The 21502-nt window shown below is 53.2% G+C and overlaps 1 protein-coding gene across 1 annotated transcript in view; it reads right to left on the bottom strand.

Moving 5' to 3' along the window:
• Positions 1-21502, bottom strand: part of LOC146076061 (phospholipid scramblase 3-like) — a 125452-nt gene that overhangs the window by 7079 nt on the left and 96871 nt on the right. The window contains exon 6 of the mRNA XM_083185880.1: positions 14291-14452. Coding sequence (XP_083042006.1) covers positions 14291-14452 — 162 coding nt within the window. The remainder of the gene's footprint in view (positions 1-14290; positions 14453-21502) is intronic.

The raw sequence follows: 21502 nt of genomic DNA, 5'->3' as shown, positions 1-21502 counted from the left end.
CAGAGCGAACAGGAGAACAGGCACCGAGGGGTTACAGTCTGAAGTCATGCAGTGCACTACATCTCCCAGGCCTGCAATCAGAGCGAACAGGAGAACAGGCACCGAGGGGTTACAGTCTGAAGTCTTGCGGTGCACTACATCTCCCAGGCCTGCAATCAGAGCTAACAGGAGAACAGGCACCCGAGGGGTTGCAGTCTGATGTCTTGCAGTGCACTACATCTCCCAGGCCTGCAATCAGAGCGAACAGGAGAACAGGCACCCGAGGGGTTACATTCTGAAGTCTTGCAGTGCACTACATCTCCCAGGCCTGCAATCAGAGCGAACAGGAGAACAGGCACCCGAGGGGTTACAGTCTGAAGTCTTGCAGTGCACTACACCTCCCAGGCCTGCAATCAGAGCGAACAGGAGAACAGGCACCGAGGGGTTACAGTCTGAAGTCTTGCAGTGCACTACAACTCCCAGGCCTGCAATCAGAGCTAACAGGAGAACAGGCACCCGAGGGGTTACAGTCTGATGTCTTGCAGTGCACTACATCTCCCAGGCCTGCAATCAGAGCGAACAGGAGAACAGGCACCGAGGGGTTACAGTCTGAAGTCTTGCAGTGCACTACATCTCCCAGGCCTGCAATCAGAGCGAATAGGAGAACAGGCACCCGAGGGGTTACAGTCTGAAGTCTTGCAGTGTACTACAACTCCCAGGCCTGCAATCAGAGCGAATAGGAGAACAGGCACCCGAGGGGTTACAGTCTGAAGTCTTGCAGTGCACTACATCTCCCAGGCCTGCAATCAGAGCGAAGAGGAGAACAGGCACCCGAGGGGTTACAGTCTGAAGTCTTGCAGTGCACTACATATCCCAGGCCTGCAATCAGAGCGAATAGGAGAACAGGCACCCGAGGGGTTACAGTCTGAAGTCTTGCAGTGCACTACATCTCCCAGGCCTGCAATCAGAGCGAACAGGAGAACAAGCACCCGAGGGGTTACAGTCTGCAGTCTTGCAGTGCACTACATCTCCCAGGCCTGCAATCAGAGCGAACAGGAGAACAGGCACCCGAGGGGTTACAGTCGGAAGTCTTGCAGTGCACTACATCTCCCAGGCCTGCAATCAGAGCGAACAGGAGAACAGGCACCCGAGGGGTTACAGTCTGAAGTCTTGCAGTGCACTACATCTCCCAGGCCTGCAATCAGAGCGAACAGGAGAACAGGCACCCGAGGGGTTACAGTCTGAAGTCTTGCAGTGCACTACATCTCCCAGGCCTGCAATCAGAGTGAACGGGAGAACAGGCACCCGAGGGGTTACAGTCGGAAGTCTTGCAGTGCACTACATCTCCCAGGCCTGCAATCAGAGCGAACAGGAGAACAGGTACCCGAGGGGTTACATTCTGAAGTCTTGCAGTGCACTACATCTCCCAGGCCTGCACTCAGAGCGAACAGGAGAACAGGCACCCGAGGGGTTACAGTCTGAAGTCTTGCAGTGCACTACATCTCCCAGGCCTGCAATCAGAGCGAACAGGAGAACAGGCACCCGAGGGGTTACAGTCGGAAGTCTTGCAGTGCACTACATCTCCCAGGCCTGCAATCAGAGCGAACGGGAGAACAGGCACCCGAGGGGTTACAGTCGGAAGTCTTGCAGTGCACTACAACTCCCAGGCCTGCAATCAGAGCGAACAGGAGAACAGGCACCGAGGGGTTACAGTCTGAAGTCATGCAGTGCACTACATCTCCCAGGCCTGCAATCAGAGTGAACGGGAGAACAGGCACCCGAGGGGTTACAGTCGGAAGTCTTGCAGTGCACTACATCTCCCAGGCCTGCAATCAGAGCGAACAGGAGAACAGGTACCCGAGGGGTTACATTCTGAAGTCTTGCAGTGCACTACATCTCCCAGGCCTGCACTCAGAGCGAACAGGAGAACAGGCACCCGAGGGGTTACAGTCTGAAGTCTTGCAGTGCACTACATCTCCCAGGCCTGCAATCAGAGCGAACAGGAGAACAGGCACCCGAGGGGTTACAGTCTGAAGTCTTGCAGTGCACTACATCTCCCAGGCCTGCAATCAGAGCGAACGGGAGAACAGGCACCCGAGGGGTTACAGTCGGAAGTCTTGCAGTGCACTACAACTCCCAGGCCTGCAATCAGAGCTAACAGGAGAACAGGCACCCGAGGGGTTACAGTCTGATGTCTTGCAGTGCACTACATCTCCCAGGCCTGCAATCAGAGCGAACAGGAGAACAGGCACCGAGGGGTTACAGTCTGAAGTCATGCAGTGCACTACATCTCCCAGGCCTGCAATCAGAGCGAACAGGAGAACAGGCACCCGTGGGGTTACAGTCGGAAGTCTTGCAGTGCACTACATCTCCCAGGCCTGCAATCAGAGCGAACGGGAGAACAGGCACCCGAGGGGTTACAGTCGGAAGTCTTGCAGTGCACTACAACTCCCAGGCCTGCAATCAGAGCTAACAGGAGAACAGGCACCCGAGGGGTTACAGTCTGATGTCTTGCAGTGCACTACATCTCCCAGGCCTGCAATCAGAGCGAACAGGAGAACAGGCACCGAGGGGTTACAGTCTGAAGTCATGCAGTGCACTACATCTCCCAGGCCTGCAATCAGAGCGAACAGGAGAACAGGCACCCGTGGGGTTACAGTCGGAAGTCTTGCAGTGCACTACAACTCCCAGGCCTGCAATCAGAGCTAACAGGAGAACAGGCACCCGAGGGGTTACAGTCTGATGTCTTGCAGTGCACTACATCTCCCAGGCCTGCAATCAGAGCGAACAGGAGAACAGGCACCGAGGGGTTACAGTCTGAAGTCATGCAGTGCACTACATCTCCCAGGCCTGCAATCAGAGTGAACGGGAGAACAGGCACCCGAGGGGTTACAGTCGGAAGTCTTGCAGTGCACTACATCTCCCAGGCCTGCAATCAGAGCGAACAGGAGAACAGGTACCCGAGGGGTTACATTCTGAAGTCTTGCAGTGCACTACATCTCCCAGGCCTGCACTCAGAGCGAACAGGAGAACAGGCACCCGAGGGGTTACAGTCTGAAGTCTTGCAGTGCACTACATCTCCCAGGCCTGCAATCAGAGCGAACGGGAGAACAGGCACCCGAGGGGTTACAGTCGGAAGTCTTGCAGTGCACTACAACTCCCAGGCCTGCAATCAGAGCTAACAGGAGAACAGGCACCCGAGGGGTTACAGTCTGATGTCTTGCAGTGCACTACATCTCCCAGGCCTGCAATCAGAGCGAACAGGAGAACAGGCACCGAGGGGTTATAGTCTGAAGTCATGCAGTGCACTACATCTCCCAGGCCTGCAATCAGAGCGAACAGGAGAACAGGCACCCGTGGGGTTACAGTCGGAAGTCTTGCAGTGCACTACAACTCCCAGGCCTGCAATCAGAGCTAACAGGAGAACAGGCACCCAAGGGGTTACAGTCTGATGTCTTGCAGTGCACTACATCTCCCAGGCCTGCAATCAGAGCGAACAGGAGAACAGGCACCGAGGGGTTACAGTCTGAAGTCATGCAGTGCACTACATCTCCCAGGCCTGCAATCAGAGCGAACAGGAGAACAGGCACCCGTGGGGTTACAGTCGGAAGTCTTGCAGTGCACTACAACTCCCAGGCCTGCAATCAGAGCTAACAGGAGAACAGGCACCGAGGGGTTACAGTCTGATGTCTTGCAGTGCACTACATCTCCCAGGCCTGCAATCAGAGCGAACAGGAGAACAGGCACCGAGGGGTTACAGTCTGAAGTCATGCAGTGCACTACATCTCCCAGGCCTGCAATCAGAGTGAACGGGAGAACAGGCACCCGAGGGGTTACAGTCGGAAGTCTTGCAGTGCACTACATCTCCCAGGCCTGCAATCAGAGCGAACAGGAGAACAGGTACCCGAGGGGTTACATTCTGAAGTCTTGCAGTGCACTACATCTCCCAGGCCTGCACTCAGAGCGAACAGGAGAACAGGCACCCGAGGGGTTACAGTCTGAAGTCTTGCAGTGCACTACATCTCCCAGTCCTGCAATCAGAGCGAACAGGAGAACAGGCACCCGAGGGGTTACAGTCTGAAGTCTTGCAGTGCACTACATCTCCCAGGCCTGCAATCAGAGCGAACGGGAGAACAGGCACCCGAGGGGTTACAGTCGGAAGTCTTGCAGTGCACTACAACTCCCAGGCCTGCAATCAGATCTAACAGGAGAACAGGCACCCGAGGGGTTACAGTCTGATGTCTTGCAGTGCACTACATCTCCCAGGCCTGCAATCAGAGCGAACAGGAGAACAGGCACCGAGGGGTTACAGTCTGAAGTCATGCAGTGCACTACATCTCCCAGGCCTGCAATCAGAGCGAACAGGAGAACAGGCACCCGTGGGGTTACAGTCGGAAGTCTTGCAGTGCACTACAACTCCCAGGCCTGCAATCAGAGCTAACAGGAGAACAGGCACCCGAGGGGTTACAGTCTGATGTCTTGCAGTGCACTACATCTCCCAGGCCTGCAATCAGAGCGAACAGGAGAACAGGCACCGAGGGGTTACAGTCTGAAGTCATGCAGTGCACTACATCTCCCAGGCCTGCAATCAGAGCGAACAGGAGAACAGGCACCCGAGGGGTTACAGTCTGAAGTCATGCAGTGCACTACATCTCCCAGGCCTGCAATCAGAGCGAACAGGAGAACAGGCACCCGTGGGGTTACAGTCTGAAGTCATGCAGTGCACTACAACTCCCAGGCCTGCAATCAGAGCGAATAGGAGAACAGGCACCCGAGGGGTTACATTCTGAAGTCTTGCAGTGCACTACATCTCCCAGGCCTGCAATCAGAGCGAACAGGAGAACAGGCACCCGAGGGGTTACAGTCTGAAGTCTTGCAGTGCACTACATCTCCCAGGCCTGCAATCAGAGCGAACGGGAGAACAGGCACCCGAGGGGTTACAGTCGGAAGTCTTGCAGTGCACTACAACTCCCAGGCCTGCAATCAGAGCTAACAGGAGAACAGGCACCCGAGGGGTTACAGTCTGATGTCTTGCAGTGCACTACATCTCCCAGGCCTGCAATCAGAGCGAACAGGAGAACAGGCACCGAGGGGTTACAGTCTGAAGTCATGCAGTGCACTACATCTCCCAGGCCTGCAATCAGAGCGAACAGGAGAACAGGCACCCGAGGGGTTACAGTCTGAAGTCATGCAGTGCACTACATCTCCCAGGCCTGCAATCAGAGCGAACAGGAGAACAGGCACCCGTGGGGTTACAGTCTGAAGTCATGCAGTGCACTACATCTCCCAGGCCTGCAATCAGAGCGAACAGGAGAACAGGCACCGAGGGGTTACAGTCTGAAGTCATGCAGTGCACTACAACTCCCAGGCCTGCAATCAGAGCGAACAGGAGAACAGGCACCCGAGGGGTTACAGTCTGATGTCTTGCAGTGCACTACATCTCCCAGGCCTGCAATCAGAGCGAACAGGAGAACAGGCACCCGAGGGGTTACAGTCTGAAGTCATGCAGTGCACTACATCTCCCAGGCCTGCAATCAGAGCGAACAGGAGAACAGGCACCCGAGGGGTTACAGTCTGAAGTCATGCAGTGCACTACATCTCCCAGGCCTGCAATCAGAGCGAACAGGAGAACAGGCACCGAGGGGTTACAGTCTGAAGTCATGCAGTGCACTACAACTCCCAGGCCTGCAATCAGAGCGAACAGGAGAACAGGCACCGAGGGGTTACAGTCTGAAGTCATGCAGTGCACTACAACTCCCAGGCCTGCAATCAGAGCGAACAGGAGAACAGGCACCGAGGGGTTACAGTCTGAAGTCATGCAGTGCACTACAACTCCCAGGCCTGCAATCAGAGCGAACAGGAGAACAGGCACCGAGGGGTTACAGTCTGATGTCTTGCAGTGCACTACATCTCCCAGGCCTGCAATCAGAGCGAACAGGAGAACAGGCACCGAGGGGTTACAGTCTGAAGTCATGCAGTGCACTACAACTCCCAGGCCTGCAATCAGAGCGAACAGGAGAACAGGCACCGAGGGGTTACAGTCTGAAGTCATGCAGTGCACTACAACTCCCAGGCCTGCAATCAGAGCGAACAGGAGAACAGGCACCCGAGGGGTTACAGTCTGAAGTCATGCAGTGCACTACAACTCCCAGGCCTGCAATCAGAGCGAAGAGGAGAACAGGCACCCGAGGGGTTACAGTCTGAAGTCTTGCAGTGCACTACATCTCCCAGGCCTGCAATCAGAGCTAACAGGAGAACAGGCACCCGAGGGGTTACAGTCTGATGTCTTGCAGTGCACTACATCTCCCAGGCCTGCAATCAGAGCTAACAGGAGAACAGGCACCCGAGGGGTTACAGTCTGAAGTCTTGCAGTGCACTACATCTCCCAGGCCTGCAATCAGAGCGAACAGGAGAACAGGCACCGAGGGGTTACAGTCTGAAGTCTTGCAGTGCACTACATCTCCCAGGCCTGCAATCAGAGCGAACAGGAGAACAGGCACCGAGGGGTTACAGTCTGATGTCTTGCAGTGCACTACATCTCCCAGGCCTGCAATCAGAGCGAACAGGAGAACAGGCACCGAGGGGTTACAGTCTGAAGTCATGCAGTGCACTACATCTCCCAGGCCTGCAATCAGAGCTAACAGGAGAACAGGCACCCGAGGGGTTACAGTCTGATGTCTTGCAGTGCACTACATCTCCCAGGCCTGCAATCAGAGCGAACAGGAGAACAGGCACCGAGGGGTTACAGTCTGAAGTCATGCAGTGCACTACATCTCCCAGGCCTGCAATCAGAGCGAACAGGAGAACAGGCACCGAGGGGTTACAGTCTGAAGTCATGCAGTGCACTACAACTCCCAGGCCTGCAATCAGAGCGAACAGGAGAACAGGCACCGAGGGGTTACAGTCTGAAGTCATGCAGTGCACTACAACTCCCAGGCCTGCAATCAGAGCGAACAGGAGAACAGGCACCGAGGGGTTACAGTCTGAAGTCATGCAGTGCACTACAACTCCCAGGCCTGCAATCAGAGCGAACAGGAGAACAGGCACCGAGGGGTTACAGTCTGAAGTCTTGCAGTGCACTACATCTCCCAGGCCTGCAATCAGAGCGAACAGGAGAACAGGCACCGAGGGGTTACAGTCTGATGTCTTGCAGTGCACTACATCTCCCAGGCCTGCAATCAGAGCGAACAGGAGAACAGGCACCGAGGGGTTACAGTCTGAAGTCATGCAGTGCACTACAACTCCCAGGCCTGCAATCAGAGCGAACAGGAGAACAGGCACCGAGGGGTTACAGTCTGAAGTCATGCAGTGCACTACATCTCCCAGGCCTGCAATCAGAGCGAACAGGAGAACAGGCACCGAGGGGTTACAGTCTGAAGTCATGCAGTGCACTACAACTCCCAGGCCTGCAATCAGAGCGAACAGGAGAACAGGCACCGAGGGGTTACAGTCTGAAGTCATGCAGTGCACTACAACTCCCAGGCCTGCAATCAGAGCGAACAGGAGAACAGGCACCGAGGGGTTACAGTCTGAAGTCATGCAGTGCACTACAACTCCCAGGCCTGCAATCAGAGCGAACAGGAGAACAGGCACCGAGGGGTTACAGTCTGAAGTCTTGCAGTGCACTACATCTCCCAGGCCTGCAATCAGAGCGAACAGGAGAACAGGCACCGAGGGGTTACAGTCTGATGTCTTGCAGTGCACTACATCTCCCAGGCCTGCGAACAGGAGAACAGGCACCGAGGGGTTACAGTCTGAAGTCATGCAGTGCACTACAACTCCCAGGCCTGCAATCAGAGCGAACAGGAGAACAGGCACCCGAGGGGTTACAGTCTGAAGTCATGCAGTGCACTACAACTCCCAGGCCTGCAATCAGAGCGAAGAGGAGAACAGGCACCCGAGGGGTTACAGTCTGAAGTCTTGCAGTGCACTACATCTCCCAGGCCTGCAATCAGAGCTAACAGGAGAACAGGCACCCGAGGGGTTACAGTCTGATGTCTTGCAGTGCACTACATCTCCCAGGCCTGCAATCAGAGCGAACAGGAGAACAGGCACCGAGGGGTTACAGTCTGAAGTCATGCAGTGCACTACATCTCCCAGGCCTGCAATCAGAGTGAACGGGAGAACAGGCACCCGAGGGGTTACAGTCGGAAGTCTTGCAGTGCACTACATCTCCCAGGCCTGCAATCAGAGCGAACAGGAGAACAGGTACCCGAGGGGTTACATTCTGAAGTCTTGCAGTGCACTACATCTCCCAGGCCTGCACTCAGAGCGAACAGGAGAACAGGCACCCGAGGGGTTACAGTCTGAAGTCTTGCAGTGCACTACATCTCCCAGGCCTGCAATCAGAGCGAACAGGAGAACAGGCACCCGAGGGGTTACAGTCTGAAGTCTTGCAGTGCACTACATCTCCCAGGCCTGCAATCAGAGCGAATGGGAGAACAGGCACCCGAGGGGTTACAGTCGGAAGTCTTGCAGTGCACTACAACTCCCAGGCCTGCAATCAGAGCTAACAGGAGAACAGGCACCCGAGGGGTTACAGTCTGATGTCTTGCAGTGCACTACATCTCCCAGGCCTGCAATCAGAGCGAAAAGGAGAACAGGCACCGAGGGGTTACAGTCTGAAGTCATGCAGTGCACTACATCTCCCAGGCCTGCAATCAGAGCGAACAGGAGAACAGGCACCGAGGGGTTACAGTCTGAAGTCATGCAGTGCACTACATCTCCCAGGCCTGCAATCAGAGCGAACAGGAGAACAGGCACCGAGGGGTTACAGTCTGAAGTCTTGCAGTGCACTACATCTCCCAGGCCTGCAATCAGAGCGAACAGGAGAACAGGCACCGAGGGGTTACAGTCTGAAGTCATGCAGTGCACTACATCTCCCAGGCCTGCAATCAGAGCGAACAGGAGAACAGGCACCCGTGGGGTTACAGTCGGAAGTCTTGCAGTGCACTACAACTCCCAGGCCTGCAATCAGAGCTAACAGGAGAACAGGCACCCGAGGGGTTACAGTCTGATGTCTTGCAGTGCACTACATCTCCCAGGCCTGCAATCAGAGCGAACAGGAGAACAGGCACCGAGGGGTTACAGTCTGAAGTCATGCAGTGCACTACATCTCCCAGGCCTGCAATCAGAGCGAACAGGAGAACAGGCACCCGAGGGGTTACAGTCTGAAGTCATGCAGTGCACTACATCTCCCAGGCCTGCAATCAGAGCGAACAGGAGAACAGGCACCCGTGGGGTTACAGTCTGAAGTCATGCAGTGCACTACATCTCCCAGGCCTGCAATCAGAGCGAACAGGAGAACAGGCACCGAGGGGTTACAGTCTGAAGTCATGCAGTGCACTACAACTCCCAGGCCTGCAATCAGAGCGAACAGGAGAACAGGCACCCGAGGGGTTACAGTCTGATGTCTTGCAGTGCACTACATCTCCCAGGCCTGCAATCAGAGCGAACAGGAGAACAGGCACCCGAGGGGTTACAGTCTGAAGTCATGCAGTGCACTACATCTCCCAGGCCTGCAATCAGAGCGAACAGGAGAACAGGCACCCGAGGGGTTACAGTCTGAAGTCATGCAGTGCACTACATCTCCCAGGCCTGCAATCAGAGCGAACAGGAGAACAGGCACCGAGGGGTTACAGTCTGAAGTCATGCAGTGCACTACAACTCCCAGGCCTGCAATCAGAGCGAACAGGAGAACAGGCACCGAGGGGTTACAGTCTGAAGTCATGCAGTGCACTACAACTCCCAGGCCTGCAATCAGAGCGAACAGGAGAACAGGCACCGAGGGGTTACAGTCTGAAGTCATGCAGTGCACTACAACTCCCAGGCCTGCAATCAGAGCGAACAGGAGAACAGGCACCGAGGGGTTACAGTCTGATGTCTTGCAGTGCACTACATCTCCCAGGCCTGCAATCAGAGCGAACAGGAGAACAGGCACCGAGGGGTTACAGTCTGAAGTCATGCAGTGCACTACAACTCCCAGGCCTGCAATCAGAGCGAACAGGAGAACAGGCACCGAGGGGTTACAGTCTGAAGTCATGCAGTGCACTACAACTCCCAGGCCTGCAATCAGAGCGAACAGGAGAACAGGCACCCGAGGGGTTACAGTCTGAAGTCATGCAGTGCACTACAACTCCCAGGCCTGCAATCAGAGCGAAGAGGAGAACAGGCACCCGAGGGGTTACAGTCTGAAGTCTTGCAGTGCACTACATCTCCCAGGCCTGCAATCAGAGCTAACAGGAGAACAGGCACCCGAGGGGTTACAGTCTGATGTCTTGCAGTGCACTACATCTCCCAGGCCTGCAATCAGAGCTAACAGGAGAACAGGCACCCGAGGGGTTACAGTCTGAAGTCTTGCAGTGCACTACATCTCCCAGGCCTGCAATCAGAGCGAACAGGAGAACAGGCACCGAGGGGTTACAGTCTGAAGTCTTGCAGTGCACTACATCTCCCAGGCCTGCAATCAGAGCGAACAGGAGAACAGGCACCGAGGGGTTACAGTCTGATGTCTTGCAGTGCACTACATCTCCCAGGCCTGCAATCAGAGCGAACAGGAGAACAGGCACCGAGGGGTTACAGTCTGAAGTCATGCAGTGCACTACATCTCCCAGGCCTGCAATCAGAGCTAACAGGAGAACAGGCACCCGAGGGGTTACAGTCTGATGTCTTGCAGTGCACTACATCTCCCAGGCCTGCAATCAGAGCGAACAGGAGAACAGGCACCGAGGGGTTACAGTCTGAAGTCATGCAGTGCACTACATCTCCCAGGCCTGCAATCAGAGCGAACAGGAGAACAGGCACCGAGGGGTTACAGTCTGAAGTCATGCAGTGCACTACAACTCCCAGGCCTGCAATCAGAGCGAACAGGAGAACAGGCACCGAGGGGTTACAGTCTGAAGTCATGCAGTGCACTACAACTCCCAGGCCTGCAATCAGAGCGAACAGGAGAACAGGCACCGAGGGGTTACAGTCTGAAGTCATGCAGTGCACTACAACTCCCAGGCCTGCAATCAGAGCGAACAGGAGAACAGGCACCGAGGGGTTACAGTCTGAAGTCTTGCAGTGCACTACATCTCCCAGGCCTGCAATCAGAGCGAACAGGAGAACAGGCACCGAGGGGTTACAGTCTGATGTCTTGCAGTGCACTACATCTCCCAGGCCTGCAATCAGAGCGAACAGGAGAACAGGCACCGAGGGGTTACAGTCTGAAGTCATGCAGTGCACTACAACTCCCAGGCCTGCAATCAGAGCGAACAGGAGAACAGGCACCGAGGGGTTACAGTCTGAAGTCATGCAGTGCACTACATCTCCCAGGCCTGCAATCAGAGCGAACAGGAGAACAGGCACCGAGGGGTTACAGTCTGAAGTCATGCAGTGCACTACAACTCCCAGGCCTGCAATCAGAGCGAACAGGAGAACAGGCACCGAGGGGTTACAGTCTGAAGTCATGCAGTGCACTACAACTCCCAGGCCTGCAATCAGAGCGAACAGGAGAACAGGCACCGAGGGGTTACAGTCTGAAGTCATGCAGTGCACTACAACTCCCAGGCCTGCAATCAGAGCGAAGAGGAGAACAGGCACCCGAGGGGTTACAGTCTGAAGTCTTGCAGTGCACTACATCTCCCAGGCCTGCAATCAGAGCTAACAGGAGAACAGGCACCCGAGGGGTTACAGTCTGATGTCTTGCAGTGCACTACATCTCCCAGGCCTGCAATCAGAGCGAACAGGAGAACAGGCACCCGAGGGGTTACAGTCTGAAGTCTTGCAGTGCACTACATCTCCCAGGCCTGCAATCAGAGCGAACAGGAGAACAGGCACCGAGGGGTTACAGTCTGAAGTCTTGCAGTGCACTACATCTCCCAGGCCTGCAATCAGAGCGAACAGGAGAACAGGCACCGAGGGGTTACAGTCTGAAGTCATGCAGTGCACTACAACTCCCAGGCCTGCAATCAGAGCGAACAGGAGAACAGGCACCGAGGGGTTACAGTCTGAAGTCATGCAGTGCACTACAACTCCCAGGCCTGCAATCAGAGCGAACAGGAGAACAAGCACCCGAGGGGTTACAGTCTGAAGTCATGCAGTGCACTACAACTCCCAGGCCTGCAATCAGAGCGAAGAGGAGAACAGGCACTGAGGGGTTACAGTCTGAAGTCTTGCAGTGCACTACATCTCCCAGGCCTGCAATCAGAGCTAACAGGAGAACAGGCACCCGAGGGGTTACAGTCTGATGTCTTGCAGTGCACTACATCTCCCAGGCCTGCAATCAGAGCGAACAGGAGAACAGGCACCCGAGGGGTTACAGTCTGAAGTCTTGCAGTGCACTACATCTCCCAGGCCTGCAATCAGAGCGAACAGGAGAACAGGCACCGAGGGGTTACAGTCTGAAGTCTTGCAGTGCACTACATCTCCCAGGCCTGCAATCAGAGCGAACAGGAGAACAGGCACCCGAGGGGTTACAGTCTGAAGTCTTGCAGTGCACTACATCTCCCAGGCCTGCAATCAGAGCTAACAGGAGAACAGGCACCGAGGGGTTACAGTCTGAAGTCTTGCAGTGCACTACATCTCCCAGGCCTGCAATCAGAGCGAACAGGAGAACAGGCACCCGAGGGGTTACAGTCTGAAGTCATGCAGTGCACTACAACTCCCAGGCCTGCAATCAGAGCGAACAGGAGAACAGGCACCCGAGGGGTTACAGTCTGAAGTCATGCAGTGCACTACAACTCCCAGGCCTGCAATCAGAGCGAAGAGGAGAACAGGCACTGAGGGGTTACAGTCTGAAGTCTTGCAGTGCACTACATCTCCCAGGCCTGCAATCAGAGCGAACAGGAGAACAGGCACCCGAGGGGTTACAGTCTGAAGTCTTGCAGTGCACACACAATTAGTTTGTAATCCTGGTCTCACAGCAATGACCTTCTAGCGAGTCAGATTGGACCTCCTGTTATCTCTGAGTCTTGCATACGTGCATCAGGCTCAGGATGAGAGAGTCCGTCTCTGTGCTATAGGGTCAGGAGAGATAGAGTAATGGCACTTCTGCTGTTGGGGAAACTGTGGGAGAACTGCCCTGTTATGCTGACATTGCAATGCAAACCTTCTTGCCGGCTACTTATATGCTGATCTATACTTTTCTTGTGGCATAACAATTGACCAGACTGCTTTTTCCTTTGTGCAATGGTGTGAGACAGGTGCTCTGCGATATAGGAACTTATTATCTAGTGGTCTGCTGCATAGCAAGATTTTGGTCATTGGAATTTCGATAAATAGAAACGGAGCATTTTGGTGTGATATACAAAATCTATGTGTACAGTAAATCATTTTGTATCAATGTCTCATTAACCAAGAATGTAATAATGTCACGGTATATTAGTAATCCCTCACTGTTACTATAATTATATATGTGGAAAGTGACCTTTTGAGACCAGGAGCATATACTGATGTGATTTGGGATTTTTCTGACATTAGAAACTCTTAGCAGGCACTGCCTGATAGAGTACACTTTCAGAATAATTATTCCAAAAATCTGACACATCATTATAAACGCTCAGTAGCAGTCACGATCAAATATGCAGTCTAAGGAGGGAAATTTTCCCCGTTAAATGATTTAAAAAACCTTCAGACGATCCCTAGCACAAACAGCAAATAGCTTTGCTAGACTTATCACAACAACCATATATTTTGTACTGATACAGAACTGAAACTCGCCATTTGCACAGCAATTCTTACAAGCTCACTGCAAATTTAAGCACTAAACAGCAATTAGCTGCGCTGAACAATTATACAGTTCCTGTTCAGATACAAGATTGATTCTTAATTAAATTCTTGCATAGCCTAAATCTTAAAAGCTCACTGCAAAATCTAAGTGTATCCTTATCTGCACAGATTCGGATTGTCTGTTTGTTTGTTTGTTTTTTCTGTGTATGTATGTCTAACTTATCTTATCTGAATACATTAAAAGTTAAGTTTTAATAAAAACAGAATACAAAGAGTGCCCCACAAAAAGAGTCTACTTTTCTCTCTTTCCAATAGTGCACTACATCTCCCAGGCCTGCAATCAGAGCAGCAGTGGGCGCACACTGACAAAATAGCAAATAGAGCCATCCTCATCTACCCTTTAATAGGAGCCAGCGCTAATCCCCTACTGTATCGCATTGCAGCTGAGAACAATAGTCCTTGGCTCACCGTGGCTATCCAGGCTGGCTGGGGGGGGGGCTCCGTCTGTAACAGGGCAGGTGCTCAGAATATAATAAGAGACAGGATCCTGATAGTACCTAGGAGAGGTGAGTGCACACTCAGCACTTACTCTCATACTCACAATGAATATGGTGCAGGCCAGCAGCATGGCTTTCATACTGACATCCAGGTCATGTGGGAATCGGACAATGTAGTTATCAGTGGGGTTGAATACTTCCCTACTGAATCCCCGCCAGACACGTGTGATGACGCCCAGAGCGACGGATTTATCGGCTGACACCACCTGTAGGTACAGAAGGGACACAATCGTCAACCCCGATGGTCTCACCGAACAGCTCCCTACACAGAATGAGGCTACATACAAAGCCATATTCCCCATAACATCATCCAGGGATTGCCACATGGATCGGGCAGTCAGCGGACAAGACATAGTGTATACACAGTCAGATGTGCCGCTGCCTCTTCAGATCCCATATAACGAAGGGGTAATATGCCAGACTGACCGCCATCCCGATATGGACAATCTCAGCTCGGACTTTATACATACCCTAATTCACTCACCAACCCCCCCCCCGTACGCTACCCCTATTCCCCTTCCTACTGCAGCCTAACCCTATGTCCCTTCTTACTGCAGCCTGACCCTATGTCCCTTCTTACTGCAGCCTAACCCTATGTCCCTTCTTACTGCAGCCTGACCCTATGTCCCTTCTTACTGCAGCCTAACCCTATGTCCCTTCTTACTGCAGCCTAACCCTATGTCCCTTCTTACTGCAGCCTGACCCTATGTCCCTTCTTACTGCAGCCTGACCCTATGTCCCTTCTTACTGCAGCCGGACCCTATGTCCCTTCTTACTGCAGCCTGACCCTATGTCCCTTCTTACTGCAGCCTACTCCTGTGTCCCTTCTTACTGCAGCCTGACCCTATGTCCCTTCTTACTGCAGCCTGACCCTATGTCCCTTCTTACTGCAGCCGGACCCTATGTCCCTTCTTACTGCAGCCTGACCCTATGTCCCTTCTTACTGCAGCCTAACCCTATGTCCCTTCTTACTGCAGCCTAACCCTATGTCCCTTCTTACTGCAGCCTAACCCTATGTCCCTACTTACTGCAGCCTACTCCTGTGTCCCTTCTTACTGCAGCCTGACCCTATGTCCCTTCTTACTGCAGCCTGACCCTATGTCCCTTCTTACTGCAGCCTGACCCTATGTCCCTTCTTACTGCAGCCTAACCCTATGTCCCTACTTACTGCAGCCTAACCCTATGTCCCTTCTTACTGCAGCCTGACCCTATGTCCCTTCTTACTGCAGCCTGACCCTATGTCCCTTCTTACTGCAGCCGGACCCTATGTCCCTTCTTACTGCAGCCTGACCCTATGTCCCTACTTACTGCAGCCTACTCCTGTGTCCCTTCTTACTGCAGCCTGACCCTATGTCCCTTCTTACTGCAGCCTGACCCTATGTCCCTTCTTACTGCAGCCTGACCCTATGTCCCTTCTTACTGCAGCCTGACCCTATGTCCCTTCTTACTGCAGCCTGACCCTATGTCCCTTCTTACTGCAGCCTGACCCTATGTCCCTTCTTACTGCAGCCTGACCCTATGTCCCATCTTACTGCAGCCTAACCCTATGTCCCTTCCTACTGCAGCCTAACCCTATGTCCCTTCTTACTGCAGCCTGACCCTATGTCCCTTCTTACTGCAGCCTGACCCTATGTCCCTTCTTACTGCGGCCTAACCCTATGTCCCTTCTTACTGCAGCCTAACCCTATGTCCCTTCTTACTGCAGCCTAACCCTATGTCCCTTCTTACTGCAGCCTAACCCTATGTCCCTTCTTACTGCAGCCTAACCCTATGTCCCTTCTTACTGCAGCCTGACCCTATGTCCCTTCTTACTGCAGCCTAACCCTATGTCCCTTCTTACTGCAGCCTAACCCTATGTCCCTTCTTACTGCAGCCTAACCCTATGTCCCTTCTTACTGCAGCCTAACCCTATGTCCCTTCTTACTGCAGCCTGACCCTATGTCCCTTCTTACTGCAGCCTGACCCTATGTCCCTTCTTACTGCAGCCTAACCCTATGTCCCTACTTACTGCAGCCTGACCCTATGTCCCTTCTTACTGCAGCCTAACCCTATGTCCCTTCTTACTGCAGCCTAACCCTATGTCCCTTCTTACTGCAGCCTAACCCTATGTCCCTTCTTACTGCAGCCTGACCCTATGTCCCTTCTTACTGCAGCCTGACCCTATGTCCCTTCTTACTGCAGCCTGACCCTATGTCCCTTCTTACTGCAGCCTGACCCTATGTCCCTTCTTACTGCAGCCTAACCCTACGTCCCTTCTTACTGCAGCCTAACCCTATGTCCCTTCTTACTGCAGCCTGACCCTATGTCCCTTCTTACTGCAGACTGACCCTATGTCCCTTCCTACTGCAGCCTGACCCTATGTCCCTTCTTACTGCGGCCTGACCCTATGTCCCTTCTTACTGCAGCCTGACCCTATGTCCCTTCTTACTGCAGCCTGACCCTATGTCCCTTCTTACTGCAGCCTAACCCTATGTCCCTTCTTACTGCAGCCTAACCCTATGTCCCTTCTTACTGCAGCCTGACCCTATGTCCCTTCTTACTGCAGCCTAACCCTATGTCCCTTCTTACTGCAGCCTAACCCTATGTCCCTACTTACTGCAGCCTGACCCTATGTCCCTTCTTACTGCAGCCTGACCCTATGTCCCTACTTACTGCAGCCTAACCCTATGTCCCTTCTTACTGCAGCCTAACCCTATGTCCCTTCTTACTGCTGCCTAACCCTATGTCCCTTCTTACTGCAGCCTAACCCTATGTCCCTTCTTACTGCAGCCTGACCCTATGTCCCTTCTTACTGCAGCCTAACCCCATGTCCCTACTTACTGCAGCCTAACCCTATGTCCCTTCTTACTGCAGCCTGACCCTATGTCCCTTCTTACTGCAGCCTAACCCTATGTCCCTTCTTACTGCAGCCTAACCCTATGTCCCTTCTTACTGCAGCCTGACCCTATGTCCCTTCTTACTGCAGCATAACCCTATGTCCCTTCCTACTGCAGCCTGACCCTATGTCCCTTCTTACTACAGCCTAACCCTATGTTCCTTCTTACTGCAGCCTAACCCTATGTCCCTTCTTACTGCAGCCTAACCCTATGTCCCTTCTTACTGCAGCCTGACCCTATGTCCCTTCTTACTGCAGCCTAACCCTATGTCCCTTCTTACTGCGGCCTAACCCTATGTCCCTACTTACTACAGCCTAACCCTATGTCCCTTCTTACTGCAGCCTGACCCCATGTCCCTTCTTACTGCAGCCTGACCCTATGTCCCTTCTTACTGCAGCCTGACCCTATGTCCCTACTTACTGCAGCCTAACCCTATGTCCCTTCTTACTACAGCCTGACCCTATGTCCCTTCTTACTGCAGCCTGACCCTATGTCCCTTCTTACTGCAGCCTGACCCTATGTCTCTTCTTACTGCAGCCTTGCCCTATGTCCCTACTTACTGCAGCCTGACCCTATGTCCCTACTTACTGCAGCCTGACCCTATGTCCCTACTTACTGCAGCCTAACCCTATGTCCCTTCTTACTGCATCCTGACCTTATGTCCCTTCTTACTGCGGCCTAACCCCATGTCCCTTCTTACTGCAGCCTGACCCCATGTCCCTTCTTACTGCAGCCTGACCCTATGTCCCTTCTTACTGCAGCCTAACCCTATGTCCCTTCTTACTGCAGCCTAACCCTATGTCCCTTCTTACTGCAGCCTGACCCTATGTCCCTTCTTACTGCAGCCTAACCCTATGTCCCTTCTTACTGCAGCCTGACCCTATGTCCCTTCTTACTGCAGCCTAACCCTATGTCCCTTCTTACTGCAGCCTAACCCTATGTCCCTACTTACTGCAGCCTAACCCTATGTCCCTTCTTACTGCAGCCTGACCCTATGTCCCTACTTACTGCGGCCTGACCCTATGTCCCTTCTTACTGCAGCCTAACCCCATGTCCCTTCTTACTGCAGCCTGACCCTATGTCCCTTCTTACTGCAGCCTAACCCTATGTCCCTTCTTACTGCAGCATAACCCTATGTCCCTTCTTACTGCAGCCTAACCCTATGTCCCTTCTTACTGCGGCCTAACCCTATGTCCCTTCTTACTGCGGCCTGACCCTATGTCCCCTTCTTACTGCAGCCTGACCCTATGTCCCTTCTTACTGCAGCCTAACCCTCTGTCCCTTCTTACTGCAGCCTGACCCTATGTCCCTTCTTACTGCAGCCTGACCCTATGTCCCTTCTTACTGCAGCCTAACCCTATGTCCCTTCTTACTGCAGCCTGACCCTATGTCCCTTCTTACTGCAGCCTGACCCTATGTCCCTTCTTACTGCAGCCTGACCCTATGTCCCTTCTTACTGCGGCCTAACCCTATGTCCCGTCTTACTGCAGCCTAACCCTATGTCCCTTCTTACTGCAGCCTAACCCTATGTCCCGTCTTACTGCAGCCTTGCCCTATGTCCCTTCTTACTGCAGCCTGACCCTATGTCCCTACTTACTGCAGCCTAACCCTATGTCCCTTCTTACTGCAGCCTGACCCTATGTCCCTACTTACTGCAGCCTGACCCTATGTCCCTTCTTACTACAGCCTGACCCTATGTCCCTTCTTACTGCAGCCTAACCCTATGTCCCTTCTTACTGCAGCCTAACCCTATGTCCCTTCTTACTGCAGCCTGACCCTATGTCCCTTCTTACTGCAGCCTAACCCTATGTCCCTACTTACTGCAGCCTAACCCTATGTCCCTTCTTACTGCAGCCTAACCCTATGTCCCTTCTTACTGCAGCCTAGCCCTATGTCCCTTCTTACTGCAGCCTGACCCTATGTCCCTTCTTACTGCAGCCTGACCCTATGTCCCTTCTTACTGCAGCCTGACCCTATGTCCCTTCTTACTGCAGCCTAACCCTATGTCCCTTCTTACTGCAGCCTAACCCTATGTCCCTTCTTACTGCAGCCTACTCCTGTGTCCCTTCTTACTGCAGCCTGACCCTATGTCCCTTCTTACTACAGCCTGACCCTATGTCCCTTCTTACTGCAGCCTAACCCTATGTCCCTTCTTACTGCAGCCTGACCCTATGTCCCTTCTTACTGCAGCCTGACCCTATGTCCCTTCTTACTGCAGCCTGACCCTATGTCCCTTCTTACTGCAGCCTGACCCTATGTCCCTTCTTACTGCAGCCTGACCCTATGTCCCTTCTTACTGCAGCCTAACCCTATGTCCCTTCTTACTGCAGCCTTGCCCTATGTCCCTACTTACTGCAGCCTGACCCTATGTCCCTTCTTACTGCAGCCTAACCCTATGTCCCTTCTTACTGCAGCCTTGCCCTATGTCCCTTCTTACTGCAGCCTTGCCCTATGTCCCTACTTACTGCAGCCTAACCCTATGTCCCTTCTTACTGCAGCCTGACCCTATGTCCCTACTTACTGCAGCCTGACCCTATGTCCCTTCTTACTACAGCCTGACCCTATGTCCCTTCTTACTGCAGCCTAACCCTATGTCCCTTCTTACTGCAGCCTGACCCTATGTCCCTTCTTACTGCAGCCTGACCCTATGTCCCTTCTTACTGCAGCCTGACCCTATGTCCCTTCTTACTGCAGCATAACCCTATGTCCCTTCTTACTGCAGCCTAACCCTATGTCCCTTCTTACTGCAGCCTAACCCTATGTCCCTTCTTACTGCAGCATAACCCTATGTCCCTTCTTACTGCAGCCTGACCCTATGTCCCTTCTTACTGCAGCCTAACCCTACGTCCCTTCTTACTGCGGCCTAACCCTATGTCCCTTCTTACTGCAGCCTAACCCTATGTCCCTTCTTACTGCTGCCTAACCCTATGTCCCTTCTTACTGCAGCCTAACCCAATGTCCCTTCTTACTGCAGCCTAACCCTATGTCCCTTCTTACTGCAGCCTGACCCTATGTCCCTTCTTACTGCAGCCTAACCCTATGTCCCTTCTTACTGCAGCCTTGCCCTATGTCCCTACTTACTGCAGCCTGACCCTATGTCCCTTCTTACTGCAGCCTAACCCTATGTCCCTTCTTACTGCAGCCTGACCCTATGTCCCTTCTTACTGCAGCCTAACCCTATGTCCCTTCTTACTGCAGCCTGACCCTATGTCCCTTCTTACTGCAGCCTAACCCTATGTCCCTTCTTACTGCAGCCTAACCCTATGTCCCTTCTTACTGCAGCCTAACCCTATGTCCCTTCTTACTGCAGCCTAACCCTATGTCCCTACTTACTGCAGCCTAACCCTATGTCCCTTCTTACTGCAGCCTAACCCTATGTCCCTTCTTACTGCAGCCTGACCCTATGTCCCTTCTTACTGCAGCCTGACCCTATGTCCCTTCTTACTGCAGCCTGACCCTATGTCCCTTCTTACTGCAGCCTAACCCTATGTCCCTTCTTACTGCAACCTGACCCTATGTCCCTTCTTACTGCAACCTGACCCTATGTCCCATCTTACTGCAGCCTGACCCTATGTCCCTTCTTACTGCAGCCTGACCCTATGTCCCTTCTTACTGCAGCCTAACCCTATGTCCCTTCTTACTGCAGCCTAACCCTATGTCCCTTCTTACTGCAACCTGACCCTATGTCCATACTTACTGCAGCCTAACCCTATGTCCCTTCTTACTGCAGCCTAACCCTATGTCCCTACTTACTGCAGCCTGACCCTATGTCCCTTCTTACTGCAGCCTAACCCTATGTCCCTTCTTACTGCAGCCTAACCCTATGTCCCTTCTTACTGCAACCTGACCCTATGTCCCTTCTTACTGCAGCCTGACCCTATGTCCCTTCTTACTGCAGCCTGACCCTATGTCCCTTCTTACTGCAGCCTAACCCTATGTCCCTTCTTACTGCAGCCTAACCCTATGTCCCTTCTTACTACAGCCTAACCCTATGTCCCTTCTTACTACAGCCTAACCCTATGTCCCTTCTTACTGCAGCCTAACCCTATGTCCCTTCTTACTGCAGCCTGACCCTATGTCCCTTCTTACTGCAGACTGACCCTATGTCCCTTCTTACTACAGCCTAACCCTATGTCCCTTCTTACTGCAGCCTAACCCTATGTCCCTTCTTACTGCAGCCTAACCCTATGTCCCTTCTTACTGCAGCCTGACCCTATGTCCCTTCTTACTGCAGCCTAACCCTATGTCCCTTCTTACTGCAGCCTGACCCTATGTCCCTACTTACTGCAGCCTAACCCTATGTCCCTTCTTACTGCAGCATAACCCTATGTCCCTTCTTACTGCAGCCTAACCCTATGTCCCTTCTTACTGCAGACTGAC

Source organism: Crinia signifera, chromosome 4 (genome assembly GCF_055691185.1).
Source record: "Crinia signifera chromosome 4, ASM5569118v1, whole genome shotgun sequence".
In the NCBI taxonomy this organism is placed as follows: Eukaryota; Metazoa; Chordata; class Amphibia; order Anura; family Myobatrachidae; genus Crinia; species Crinia signifera.
The sequence above is the reverse complement of the archived record's forward strand: the minus strand, read 5'-3'. Positions and strand labels throughout refer to the sequence as shown.